Source organism: Zalophus californianus, chromosome 15 (genome assembly GCF_009762305.2).
Source record: "Zalophus californianus isolate mZalCal1 chromosome 15, mZalCal1.pri.v2, whole genome shotgun sequence".
Lineage (NCBI taxonomy): Eukaryota > Metazoa > Chordata > Mammalia > Carnivora > Otariidae > Zalophus > Zalophus californianus.
The window spans coordinates 7350448-7364270 of NC_045609.1; the positions used below are offsets into that span (position 1 = coordinate 7350448).

General features: G+C 45.8%; 1 protein-coding gene across 2 annotated transcripts in view; it reads left to right on the forward strand.

Moving 5' to 3' along the window:
* The window catches only part of PAPSS2 (3'-phosphoadenosine 5'-phosphosulfate synthase 2), a 65684-nt gene that overhangs the window by 38172 nt on the left and 13689 nt on the right, over window positions 1-13823 (forward strand). The window contains exons 2-8 of one of the 2 annotated variants that reach the window (XM_027596861.2): window positions 1216-1333; window positions 4533-4768; window positions 5491-5629; window positions 6201-6319; window positions 6445-6558; window positions 8019-8130; window positions 12619-12633. In XM_027596861.2, the coding sequence (XP_027452662.1) occupies window positions 1216-1333; window positions 4533-4768; window positions 5491-5629; window positions 6201-6319; window positions 6445-6558; window positions 8019-8130; window positions 12619-12633 (853 nt within the window). The remainder of the gene's footprint in view (window positions 1-1215; window positions 1334-4532; window positions 4769-5490; window positions 5630-6200; window positions 6320-6444; window positions 6559-8018; window positions 8131-12618; window positions 12634-13823) is intronic. The other variant, XM_027596862.2, reaches the window with a different exon arrangement.

Here is a 13823-nt window from a genome sequence, read left to right on the forward strand (position 1 = left end):
CATGTGGCTTTTCTCTGAGAAAAGAGTTTTCTCTGGGTCTTGCTCTCAAAGAATATCAGTGCTTTTTTTTTTTTTAAAAAAAGCTCTGGTGGATTTACTTACATGTCTGTTGTTTAAAAGGCTCCATAGATTTTTACAGTTCAGAGACTTGGATTCCATCTGTCAACAGAAATTCAGTTACCACACCAAAGACATATAGGAGTTGTTCCCAACATTTTTATTTAACCACCATGATGGGTTCTCCACACCCCCCGCCCCCCTGCCCTTGGATCACATACTATTTTAGAAATGTCCACCAGCAACTGTACTTACTGGCTTGTGTTACCATTTTTATTCATCAGATTCATAGCATCCAGAGTTTAGGATCGGGATCAGATAATCTCTGCCCTTACTGGCTGATTTTATTGCAGCCAAAATAAAGATGTTTAAGATTTGCATTAGCCTCCAAGACTAATAACTGGCCCATTTCTATTTCTGCAGGGCTTTCTCAAAGATTAAAAGTTCACACACTGACCCTTGGGAAAGTGGGAAACAGAGTGTAGAGCTTGAGAAAAAGTAGCCTCATGTGCCGTACCTCGCTCAGGGACTGTGCTTGGAAAAGATGTCTGTGTGGGACCAAGATGGTGCCCCTGACTCAACGCTTTGCTCTGTGATCAGTGCCTCTCCCTGGCTCTGTAACAGAGTGGGGCTCAGCCAGCTCCTCCCCAGGGGCTGGATGAGCTGGGTCGTTTCCCGTCGACTTCCATAGGATCTGGTAGAGAACATGCACTTCTGGAGACAAAGACATTCCCTTAACCATTACCTAGAGGTGCACGTTTTTAAATGTCACAGAACCCAGACTTTTACATCGTGTCAATAATTGTCTCATTCAGATTATACTTTCAGAGGGTCATGATGGGTATTCTAAAGGCAGTGTCTTTTTCTGATTTAGTAGAATTAATAAATGTCACTCTGTGTGCCAATCATAAAAGAGGGGTTTCGGTTAGGGATGACTATTACTGTCCTCTTATTTTATTCTTTCTGTATACATATGTGTATATATACTTATTGTATTCATAGCGTATTACCATATGTATTATATGTATATATCGTATACACGTTGTGTTATATGTACAGTTATTGTATTAGTACATGTAAACATGTTGTATTACCCTTCTAGGTATACCTATCGTATTATTTCATTCACACAGTATTGGGCTTGGTCTTGTTTTGTAGGAGAGCCAGCAGAAATCCACCAATGTCATCTATCAGGCCCACCACGTGACCAGGAACAAGAGAGGGCAGGTCGTTGGCACGAGGGGTGGATTCCGAGGCTGTACGGTGTGGCTGACTGGTATGCCATGTTGATCCTTTTTTTGTTTTATTTGAAAATTGATGTGTGACATACGATGTTAAGGAACTTAGCGTAACACATGATGTGTTTGTTTTAACATTGGGATGAGGCAGTGGTAAAAAGCCTGGCCATCGCCCCTACTGCTGCCGTGAGTGGGAAGCAGGCCTAAGATGGAGGCATGGGGCTTCCCTTGTTCTTGCCTCTCTCCTCTTTGGCAGGAAAGGGGCAAGTTGATGATGGCCTCCCCCCCCCCCCCACTTCAGCTTGAGGGGATCCCGTCATCTCATGCCTGTGCCTAAACGCATTTATTGGCAGTCATGATGGACCCTTCCTAACTCGACAGCGAGTGTTTGGCTGTCTACAAGGTTTTGGGTGTTTAGAGATCTTCTTTATTGTTTTCTGACGTTTTAACATTGTAGAGGACTGTTTCACTTAATATTAAAAAAAACAGAAAACTGAAAACAGAAGGATCTGCACAGGAAGGAAAACCAGTGATTTCCACTTAGCTGAGGATTACCCCTTGTAAATAGAAATAATTCACTCCCACGGAGGTGACCCAAGTGCATCTCTCCCTTTTCCTGTGTTTTTATAGCCTCAGAATGTCACAGCTAAGACTTAGTGACGGGACAGAAATTAGTCCGGGGCTGTTCCCTTGGGCTCTGAGCACAAGGTAGAGGAAGTTGATCCCTGGGAATAGAAGTCTGGCGTAGCCCAGACTCAAAAGGAAATACCATAGACATGGTATTTCAAACTGATGCAAAGATGTTTACCCAGGTTCTGAGACCAGCTGAGTGCTACTGCCTGCTCATAAATTCCGATTTATTGGGGCGCCCGGGTGGCTCAGTGGGTTAAGTGACTGACTCTTGATTTCCGCTCAGGTCATGATCTCGTGGTCGTGAGATCGGGCTCCACGCTCAGTGCGGAGTCTGCTTGTCTCTCTCCTTCTGTCCCTAGTTGCTCTCTTTCTCTCTCTCTCAGATAAATAAATATATCTTTAAAAAAAAAATGCTGATTAATCCAACCTGAAGGGAATGCTGCAGAGTGTGGCAGGCAGGCACCTGCCTTACCCCTTCCCTTGCTCTTCAGTCATTCCTGTTCCCTGTCTCCATCAGCCTCCTCCTCCTCCTTGAAAATTTTTCCTGGTGCCTGAGGCACTTGCCTTTGGTCTCCTGGTTTCATTCATCCGTGGTGTAACACCTTTCTGCAGCTGGTGGGCTGGGGACAGACGGCGGGCGAGGAGCTTGCTATATTCCAAAAGGCAACGTTCACTTGTCATGAATCCTGCCGGGATGTCCCCCCCGACTCCATCTAAGAGACATGCCGTGTGGGAGTAGATAAAACAGCTGACTTCCAGAAGCTTCCCTCTTGTTACGTGTTTGCGCTCATGGGTTTGTCCAATATCTATTGGGACAAACACAGAGTCCACTTTCTATAATGTGGGACAGCCTTAAAAACAAAAGGTAACTGGTAGAAGAGGAGAAAGACCCTAAGGGATGGACTTCCCCTGTCTTTTCTTACTCATAAAAAAAAAAAAAAAAATCTTTTCCCAATTTATTCTGTAATCTTATGTTACAGAGATAGGCTATTGTGCAGGCCGACCAAGACAAACAAATGCTTCACATCCAGAGACTTGGTTGTGAGCCCCCAGCTGCACTTATATTAACTGTGTGATTTTGGACAAGCCAACTAAGCTGGCTAAGCCTCCGTTTTCTTATTTGTGAAATGACATAAGGATAGAAACTGCCCCTGGGAATGGGGGTAGGACTAAATAAAATAAAGCATGTGTAGACAGCTTAGTGCCTGGCCCATAGGAAATAAAGCTCTTGGTACGTGTAATTCGTGCGACCTCAGTGCATTAAAATAAATATGCCAACAATCTAATTTAATCCAGTTACTGTGTTGTAGCTCTTCATTTTGAGACCTGAGGCCAAACTGAAAGAAATTTCTATTATTTCCCTCATTTTCCAATGTGAGAGAACATGCCAGAGATTCAGGAGTTCTGATTCTTCTACCTTACACTGGACACAATTCTAAGAGGAATTTATCACCTAGGTCCCTGTTCGGATGAAACTGAGCCACACAAATAATGTAATAGTGTCTTCAACAATGATTTACAAAGATGGCGGCCCTTCCCTCGTGGAGCCCTTGCTTCTCGTGATTCTCTGTGAGGGCCACGGATGTGACTTGAAAACGTAACGAACACTCTGGAAACTGTTTGCCTTTCGTACATCACCTTTCTTTCCAAGTCGTTTTTTTAAAGCTTGTTTTTTAGTCACCTCTGCACTCAACGTGGGCCTCGAGCTCATGACCCCCGGATCAAGAGTCGCGTGCGCCCCTGACTGAGCTGGTCCGGAGCCCCTCTGTCCTTCGTCCCTGCTTGTCTCTCACCTTTTTTTGTCTTTTCCCTCCTTCCTCCTGCCATCTTGTACATGTTAAGCTCTTGACCTTCTTTTCTTCACCCCAACTTTTCCTCTCCCACGCCTGGGTACTCCCCGACAGAGGCTTGGCACAGGGCTCTGTTTTTCAGGTCCAGAGGTCTTTAGGACAACTAGATTTTTGGAGCGCTCCCTTTCTCCTCCTGATTTCCCTGATAGAAATCATACAGTGTGTCCCCCGCCAATGCGCTTTGAAACCCTGGTGAAAGGCACATGGTAACTCTGTTCTCATGGAAAGGCTCCAGACCCCGAAGAGTGTAGGGCAGCTCAAAAACGCATCTATAGGCTAGCTCGGGATGACTGTCTTCATGTTTTGAGAATCATTTTGGGAAAATCTTGAAGCCAAAGGGATCTGTTGTCAAATGGTTTGTTTAGCAGCCTCTGTAGGAGAGGTGGGCCTCCCAGTCTGCAGGACTGGCTGCCCTGTCCACTCCAGCTGATCGCTGGCAGGAGGGGGCGTGAGAACACGGTCGCCAGGTCTTCTGATTTTTTTTCCAAGAGAAGCCAGAATCTGGATTTGTATGCACAATGTTCTCATCTTTAAAACACGTTGCAGGCAAAATAGAACCCACCAAGAACCATGTACAACCCCCCAGACCCCCCTACTTATGAACCCCACTTGCTTTGAAATGCTGTAATTCTAATAGGGGACAGATGGTTATTTCGATGTTGGGAAGAAATGCAAATACTTTGACCTGCAGTAAACTATGCTTTTCCTAGATTGTAGTGGTTTTGATTTGAGGTCAAATGATTATAATGAACAGGTCTCTCCGGTGCTGGAAAAACCACAATCAGTTTTGCTTTGGAAGAGTACCTGGTCTCTCACGCCATCCCGTGCTACTCCCTCGATGGGGACAATGTACGACACGGCCTTAACAAAAACCTCGGATTCTCCCCCGGGGACAGAGAAGAAAATATCCGCCGGATTGCCGAGGTGGCCAAGCTGTTTGCCGATGCTGGTTTGGTCTGCATTACCAGCTTCATTTCTCCTTTTGCCAAGGTAAAAGGATGGGGCAGCACACACAGGGCTGGAAAAGGAGTTGGTGAGGGCTGGGCCCCCAGGGCTGTTGTAGGTTCAATTTCCCCCGCCTTTTCTGCTCTTGCTCCCTCATTTCCTCTACTTAATATTGGTCCTGTCTAGAGAGCTCCTTCGTTTCCAGATGCCCGGGCACCAGCTGACATAGACCCTTCCACACTCACCTTCTGGCCAGAGTTGAAAGGAAGAAAAAGTTAAACAAGAAAAAGTTGAAAGCCCCGTAATCTCACATCTCCAGAGTTGGAAAGCTTAGTTTGCTAAGGGAAACAGCAGTTCACTGCCAAAGCCTCAGGTCGTGTGTGCTTAATGTTGAAATCGCTAAGGAAGAGGGACTCTCTTCTTGTTCTAAACCAGGAAATTTCTGGGAGCTCCAAATAGGATGCCACGCGCTTTGAACACTCCCTATGAATGAAATGCTCCCATGTGGCCAGCCCTGTCCTTCAGCAGAGATTTCTTCTCTGTGGTTTTCTCTGAAAGCCCTTGAAAGAGCCGTGTTCACCCGGGGGGGGGGGGGGGGCGTTTCTGGACTTTCTCTAAAGGACCGATTCCCTGCCACCTCTGCAGAGCCCCCATGCCGTGTTAACCCAAAGCTATCAAGCACCACAGCACATGTCGTTTCATGATGAAGAATTCCATTGCGAAACCTCTCGCTCACCCTCTCCAATGTGTCCCCCCCCCCGCCGCAGGATCGTGAGAATGCCCGCAAAATCCATGAATTGGCAGGACTGCCATTCTTTGAAATCTTTGTGGATGCACCTCTAAACATCTGCGAAAGTAGAGACGTGAAAGGCCTCTACAGGCGAGCCCGAGCCGGGGAGATCAAAGGTAGGAGCGCCAGCCCCGCGGCCCCTTTGCCAGCAACCTTGTGCTCTCGAGCCTTCGTGCTCCGTCTCCAGAAACCTGTCTGAAGTCTCAAGAACTGTTTTCCACAGTTGCATCTAGCACGCTCAACTTTTTATCGAACCACAGTATATTCAATATGTCCACGGGCCCATTAACACGGGGCCTGGTGTTTTGCAAGAACTGTCACCTCAGCCGTAAGCCGTCAAGTTCAGGTCCCTGAAATGAGTGTGTTATCCATGAGTGTGTGTCTAAGGGGAGGGTTCCAGAGTTTTTTCTTCTTCTCGTCTTCCTTTGGATTCTAGTCAGCTGCAGAGGGCTTGGTCCTAGCCACATTTTGTTGATAATTTGGGGGCTTTCTATGTTGAAAATAAAGCTAGGTAAATATATACAGATATATATTTACCTATGGCTAGAGGTCAGGGACAGCTGATGACCTTTTCTGGTCTAACCTGAATTCTCAGTGTAACGCATTATTCCAACACGGGTTAAACCCTACTGTTTAGCAAGCCTGTTCCATTGGTGCCGATGTGATTTTCGCCCTCCTGATTTGCAGGGTTCACGGGTATTGATTCTGATTATGAGAAACCCGAGACCCCCGAGTGTGTGCTGAAAACCAACTTGTCCTCAGTGAGTGACTGTGTCCAGCAGGTGGTGGAGCTCCTGCAAGAGCAGGTGGGTGGACCAGGGCGCTTTTTTGTTTTTTTTAATTGCATAAAGTCACAATAGGTCATTTATTTACCAAAGCATTCTTGTTACAGTTTTCATTTCAAATTGTTACCAATTCTGCTTCCTTTCAGAACATTGTACCCCACACGATCATGAAAGGCATCCATGAGCTCTTCGTGCCAGAAAACAAACTTGACCAGGTCCAGGCTGAGGCCGAAGCTCTCCCTTCGTTAGAGATTACCAAGGTAGGATGGTGCGGGCTGGCCCCAGGAGAATTAGGCTTCATCGCCATCGTTATAATCTGTTTACAATCACTCTGGATAATAAGGAAGGTATGGATAAGGGAAATGCAATGTCCCTAAAGAAAAACACTTCATTTTTGCTTTTTTTTTTTTTAAAACCTCTTGCCAAGCAGATCTCTCACCAAGAGCTGCCACAAGGTAGCTGGTCAGTGCCAGGGGCAGAGGCAGACTGGGCAGGTAACTTCTGTTTTGCAGAGGACAGCATCAAATAGTAGTCATTATATCTTCAGTTATGCCAAAGTGCAGGCATTGGGCAGTATCCATTTGTTGGTGGCTGCTGAGAAAAGTTTGTTCAGAATGCAAGTTTAAAAAAAAAAAATTCAAGAGTTTTTTTTTTTTTTTTTTTTTTTGGACAATCAAGAAGGAATTTGGAGAAAACAAAGAGCCGCCCTGATCTAAAGTGATAGGAATCTTTTCGTACTCTGCAAATCCCATTCTTTCCTAAGGAGGCAGAGTCCAGCCTCAGGAGAAGGTGTAGACCCTTTGGTCACACTGATTTTACTTCCTGGAACGCGTAGGCTGCAGTCCCACCAAGTGCACGGCAGATGCCTTTGGCTTTGTATGGGTATTATTGGTCCTTACCAGCTGATCAGATCTTCACTGGTAACTTTATCTTATCCCTTAAAAACCTTAAAACCAGAGTAAGTTGGGAACCTGTTGCAGCTCATTCATACCTCTTTGAAGAAGGCATGGCAAGTAGATAAGCAGAAGCCCCTGACCCTACAGAAGAAATTCTGAGTACTCCAGTGCTCCAGGAGCATGAGAAGTACATAATTATAATTACAGTGTGGAATGATAGTTGCAATAACAAAATGGGCTGCAAGGAACAAAGGACCTTCAAATAATCTCAGCATTGTTTTGGTTGTAGGGATGGCAGGAAAGGTCAGCACAGCCGGGACCCATGCTTCGGGGTTTAAAGGATGAATAGGAATTTCAGGTGGGGAGGAGGTTGGGCCTGGGAGGAGGTAGAAATCTCTACATCAGCCCAAAGGGCCAGAGCTTGAAGGGCTTTCAGTATCATGCTAAGAATTTTAGGCTTTTCGAGTCAATGATTTGCCAATTTCAGTCAACTACCTAGTACATTTGGTGAAAATATATAGCCCGCCCAGAATTTTTGGCCGGGGGGGGGAAAAAAAAGGAAAGCATGAACAGCAGATGTTAACACAGTTGTCCATCATGAGGCTCTCTGCACTTCAATTTTAGATCACCACTCTCGGGTAGGAAAGTTCTAGCTCAAGCTTATCTGGCCCCTTGATCGAGGGTCGGCATCAAAACGGAACACTTAACACATGAAAGGTTCTGCCTTCATTCCTCTGCCAGCTGAATGAGAAAGGTCTGCCCTGGGGCCAGATGGCTGGGAAAGAGAGCTTATGGAAATGTTCACCTGCTTTTGTGTTTTGCAGCTGGATCTTCAGTGGGTCCAAGTTTTGAGCGAAGGCTGGGCCACTCCCCTCAAGGGTTTCATGCGAGAGAAGGAATACTTGCAGGCCATACACTTTGATACCCTGCTGGACGGTACGTGCTTTTGTTTGTTTCTTACTCTTCATTGTTAAAGAAAAAAAATCGTGCTCAGAAATATTCACAGGAACAAGAAGTGTTCATTCCTGGTATTAATTCTTGGTTCATACCTCTCACTCTGGAGATACTTAGGTGATTTATGGTGTGTCTGATTCTATTACGTATAAATTCCATTTTTAGGATTTTTTTGGGGGGTGCGTTATCCTCAAAGGATTATTGACTATTTGAAAGTAAGGAACTGAAAATCGAAGGTTTTACTTGCACACAAAGCCAAGAGAAGGTTAAGTCTGTTTCGCTCTACTTGCCTGGATACTCAGAGTAGAGGGCGATCAGGGGCCTGTTGGTTGCCGGCTGCTGGGACCATCATGGGGCAGCAGGGGTGAACTTAGAGCACGGGGCTGACTCGCAGGGGCCCTCTCACCCCCGGGGCCGCTGGGCCACTGGATGCTCTTCCTGCCCTTCCATGCGCTGGATCCTCCAAACCCTCCCGGGGCAGGGCTAAGTCCGCCCTCTGGGCACAGGCCAAATGACTTGAGAGAGCTGATCTGGTCCAGATCGGAAGCATGTGTTATTCAGAAAACTTCCGGCCCCTTCTGTGATCATTTCCTTCCCAGAACGGCCTGAGCTTGTCAAATGGAACTTGTCTGTTTCAAGCCCCTGAGGAATGGCTGCTAGTGGGGGGAGCCGGGTCGGGGAGGGGGTGGGGGTGGGGGTGGGGGAGACGACACACCGAGTCTGTGACACCGAGCAGGGCTTCAGACCTTTTAGGAAGAAAGATCAAGGCAGATAGTCTTTGTTGGGAAAAGATGTTCATGGCCCGGGCTTGTGACTCTGCCTAGGGGGATAAAATAACATTCCAAAATATAATTGGTTCCCCTATGGCTTGCCTTAGCAATAATAACCATACCTGTACAGCACTTTGCCCATCTGCAGAGCATTTTCTCAGGCGTGATTTGCTTTGATCAGGCAGCTACGATCACCCCCCTTTACAGACGAGGAAGCTGATCCCAGCCTCAGTGCTTCGCCCGAGTTCATACCACTGGTCCAAGACCAGAGACCACAACCTCCTGCCTTCTGGCCCAATGCTTTCCCTACCAGGCTGCTCTCCTGGCGTCCGTTCCGATAGAAGTTAGAAGGTCAGGACGTCTGTACGAGGAAGGCTGACACTTACTTTGATGTCTTAATTCTGACACGTACGGGACACAGGCTGTGTTAAGTAAATGTCACGGGATGCCGCAGCCGACCTCGGGCAAGAGGTTGACCCTGAGCATCCCAACCAGAGCTGTGGCTAAAAGATGAGCGAACCACATGGGAAGTGAGGGCTCTGTTAGAGACACAGCGTTGTCACCTGTGACGAGGACTTGCTCCATAAAGGAAAGTGCCAGGGGTGCTGGGTGTGCTTGTGGAAGAAGTCAGGGGTCCTTCACCCGGGGTCTAGGACTTCAGGGTGGGGGTACAAAAACCATCGTAGAGTAGGCAGAAATCCTTTGTGGTTTGCGAAGGGGAGAATGGGTGTTTTGCTGGGTTGAGAGTTCTTAGCTTTTGATAGATTCTTAAAGGAGTCTGTGATCCAGAAAGATGCCGGACAGCGAATGCTGTAATAATCTATCCGGATCATTGAGGCACATCTCGCCCCCTCCCTCTCACGCCCTTTTGATTTCATTTTATGGTGTTCTGCAGTTTGTAAAACACGTCGATTTTCTTTTTCTTATTTGGTCCTCGCTACCAAGGACGAAGCCCTTGGTACAGGCCTCCCTGCCCAGGCCCCCCACGTGTTTGCCCCCGAAGCCCAGCAGCACGGAGCTGAGGGAGGTCACTCCCCCATTAATACTGGACTCCCGCTAGCTCCCTATTCCTACCTGCTCATGCAGACATCCCAGTTCTTCCGAAAACCCACACCCAAGCGCTTGTGGGAGTTCTCAAGGGGGTGTTTCCTGTGCCCCCGAGTCAGGCCCACGGCCATGGGCCTCTTGCCGCGTGCATGCACGTGGCTCTCTGCACCCACGGAGGTGCAGCCCCTGCCCGTTCACTCCAGCCACTACTGTCCTCAGACCCCGTAGGCCTGTGGCAGCTCACAGACTCTCTGTCAAGTGGGAAGGCAGACGTCCCCCTGCTCTGCGCGAACCTCAGCTGAGGACTCTTTAGCAGTTGCTGGTTCCCACAGCGTCAGGGAACGGGAGGGAACAACCCTGTGAGCTGAACCCGGGCCTTTCTTCTCCTGCGGTTGCCGGGGTGGCTCCACCAGTGGGGCTTGGGACCACCAACCACTAATATCATAGTGGGGCACAGTGTGAGCTGTGGAGCCGAACTGGGTTCATGGGCTAGTGATCTGCTATGCACCTGGGGCACCTTACTGAACTCTGCGGGCCTCAGTTCCCTCATACGTAAAATGGGGCTGCTAATACCAGAACCTACCCCATGGGGATGAGGAAAGTTTAAGGAACAACTGGTCCAGTAGTAAATGTTCCCTCTATTAACACCCTCCCCCCATACAATGAAAAGACGTCAAAGTCGTGAAGGCTCCCCCATAGTTACATCAGTCTGGAAGTAGCGCAGATAAGATGTTCATCCGTCAGCCAACAAATATTTATCGAGAGTGCTCCTATGCCAAGGTTTGTTCTAGCAGCTGGAGATAGAGTGCTAATGAAGACAGATGTGAGCTTTCGGGGACAGACAGTACAGCCCGTTTTCTGGAAGTACAGTGGGTTCTTCTCCCCATATCAGTAGTTGTCAAGCCTTTTTTTTTTTTTTTTTTTTTAAGATTTTATTTATTTATTGAGAGAGAGCGAGCAGGGGGCAGGGGCAGAGGGAGAGGGCCGGAGAGGCTTAAGCCGACTCCCCGCTGAGCACAGAGCCCGACACAGGGCTCGATCCCATGGCCCTGAGACCATGACCTGAGCCGAAACCAAGAGTCAGACGCTCAACCGACTGAGCCCCCCAGGCGCCCCTTAGCACTTTTTTTTTTTTTTTTTTTTTTAAGCCACATCATTTGTATGTCAGTGAACTCTGACGCAGTGTATACAGCAGATGAAAATGAAGGGGTGGGCTTGGCCTCCCTCCCACCTGGAGAGCAGCCCGGAGCATGTCTGGAGGAAGCCACTTAACACAGTTCTTACCGCATCATGAGTCTCCGGGGAGAGCTCCCCTCGATGGCTCTTGGGCTGTGTAGACACAGTTGAATTCCAAAAAGTGATATATGTGTATCTCAGAAGGTCGAACAAGATCTCATTCATATGGATATCATTTAATTTTAATTAGTTCATGAAAGTCATGAGTCACCACTGACTGAAAATCTGAAATTTCTGGAGCCACAGACGTGTAGCCACCGTCATCTGCCATCAAACAATTGCACATCTCGTGATCACCTGCATTCTGCAGGCAATATATATATATTTTAATTTGGACCACGTCTCCCAAAAATACTTGGTTGGTTTTAATTTTTTCAAAGGTTCACATTTCCCCTTAAATTAAAAAGCAAAACAAAGCAAAGAAACAAACAAAGAAACTCAGTCTACTCAGTCCAAAAGCAAAAAAAAAAAAAAAAAAAAAATTTTTTTTTTAAGTGTTTCTGATGCTTACACAACAGGGGTTACTCCCTCTATCGCTCAAGGATCTACTTTCATTGGTTTATTATATCACTTTATTTCTCAGTGGATATCTAGTTTGGAGGCTGTCACAGACCCTCCAGTCATAAATATCTCACCTAAGTTAAAAAATGGAACCTCGAGCTCATGTTCTCGCCTGGTGGCTTCCAACGAGAGTCACGACATGGCGACCTCATGAGACCTTACCGTTTGATGACAAGTCCTTCGCGGCTCTGAGTTGCCAAGGGGGGCTTGAGGGCTTTCCATAGATACCGCCAGCATTTATCCAGCACCTAATGTGTTCTGACCCCAGCGTTTGACACAGGGTATCACATTTAATCCAGATAACACTACTGTGAAGATACATTGCTCATATGAGTAAATAAGTATTGGACAGGTTAAGTAACTCACTTGAAGCCTGGATTCAAATCCAAGTTATCCTGGCTGTAGTTCTTGTACTTACTCTGCTAGGTAGACTTTCGTGTCCTCGAAACATCTGGGATTCTAGAACGTTCTAGAGCCTTTACATATAGTTTGCTATTACACCTAGCAGAGCCTGGTTTGGAACCATTGGACAGTAGTTATAACATGACATATTTGTGTAAGAGACCACTTTTTGCTGCAGCTGGAGGTGCTGCTGACATGTGTTATAATTATTTCAAAACAGATAATATCTGAGTAATGCTTCTGGATTGCACCGAACATCATTCAGTACAAATTCTGGTCTCAGAAGCCTTTTGCTGTTATATATTCTTCAGAGCAGTAGCAAAGAGCACAGTATATTTATACGTTATATGCGTGACATTTTGTAATAGGAATCTGTTCCTTGACATTGTTGCTTTAAGATTATTTTGGTGGAAAGCTGAAAACATGTTTCTTAATTGTGTTTGTATTTTTCTAGGCATGGTCCTTCCTGGTATGTACTTCAACTTTCCACGTAGTTGAATTATTATAATTAGATAGTTAAATTAATTAGAAATGGTTAAGAACATAATTAAAAAAATCCAAATGATCCAGTTGGAATTAACAGTTCATGATCCAATCAGTTATAATAGAATAATAATGCTACATTCTTCTGTTGATCAGAGTCCAAATAACGGGAAATTTCTGGATCAGATGCAGCTGTTGTTTATAATGTCCTATTTGGCTGACAAAAGTAAACTTGTTTCTAAATTATTGTTGTACATTTTGTCCCTGAGATTTAAAAAAAAATTATGATCCTTTCCGCTAATTACTTCTACTGGTCCTCATTTAATTCACAAATCTAGGATTTTTTTCTACTGCATTTATAAAACATTTTTAATCAAGGGATAAATCAATTTTAGATGCAATTTGAATGGATGCACCTGGTTGGATTGTGCATGATTATATTTTGTGGTGTGATTATGCATGAATTTAATTTCAAGCTATGGTGATTGATAGTTATAGAACTGAGAATAAATAACGTTGCTATGACTGTAATGGAAAGGTAAAATTGTGAAGGGATCCTTTTATCTTTGGTGTTGTTTCCATCATTGTTGTCTTCCCTTTAAAAAGCCTAGTTAAGCTCAAAGCCATGATGAGATACCACCCTACACCAGTCAGAATGGCTAAAATCAACAACACAAGAAACGACAGGTGTTGGCGAGGGTGTAGAGAAAGGGGAACCCTCGTGCACTGTTGGTGGGAATGCAAACTGGTGCAACCACTTTGGAAAACAGTATGGAGGTGCCTTAAAAAGTTAAAAATAGAGCTACCCTATGACCTAGCAATTGCACTATTAGGTATTTACCCAAAGAATACAAAAGTACGGATTCAAAGGGGCACATGCACCCCGAAGTTTCAAGCGGCATTATCTGCAATAGCCAAACTATGGAAGCAGCCCAAGTGTCCACTGACTGAGGAATGGCTAAAGAAGATGTGGTGTATACCACATCATATATTATGGAATATTAGCCATAAAAAAGAATGAGATCTTGCCATTTGCAATGACATGCATGGATCTAGAGAGTATAACCCTAATTGAAAGAAGTCAGACAAAGAAAGACAAATACCATAGGATTTCACTCAAATGTGGAATTTAAGAAACAAAACAAATGAACACGGGGGAAAAAAAAGAGAGAGGCA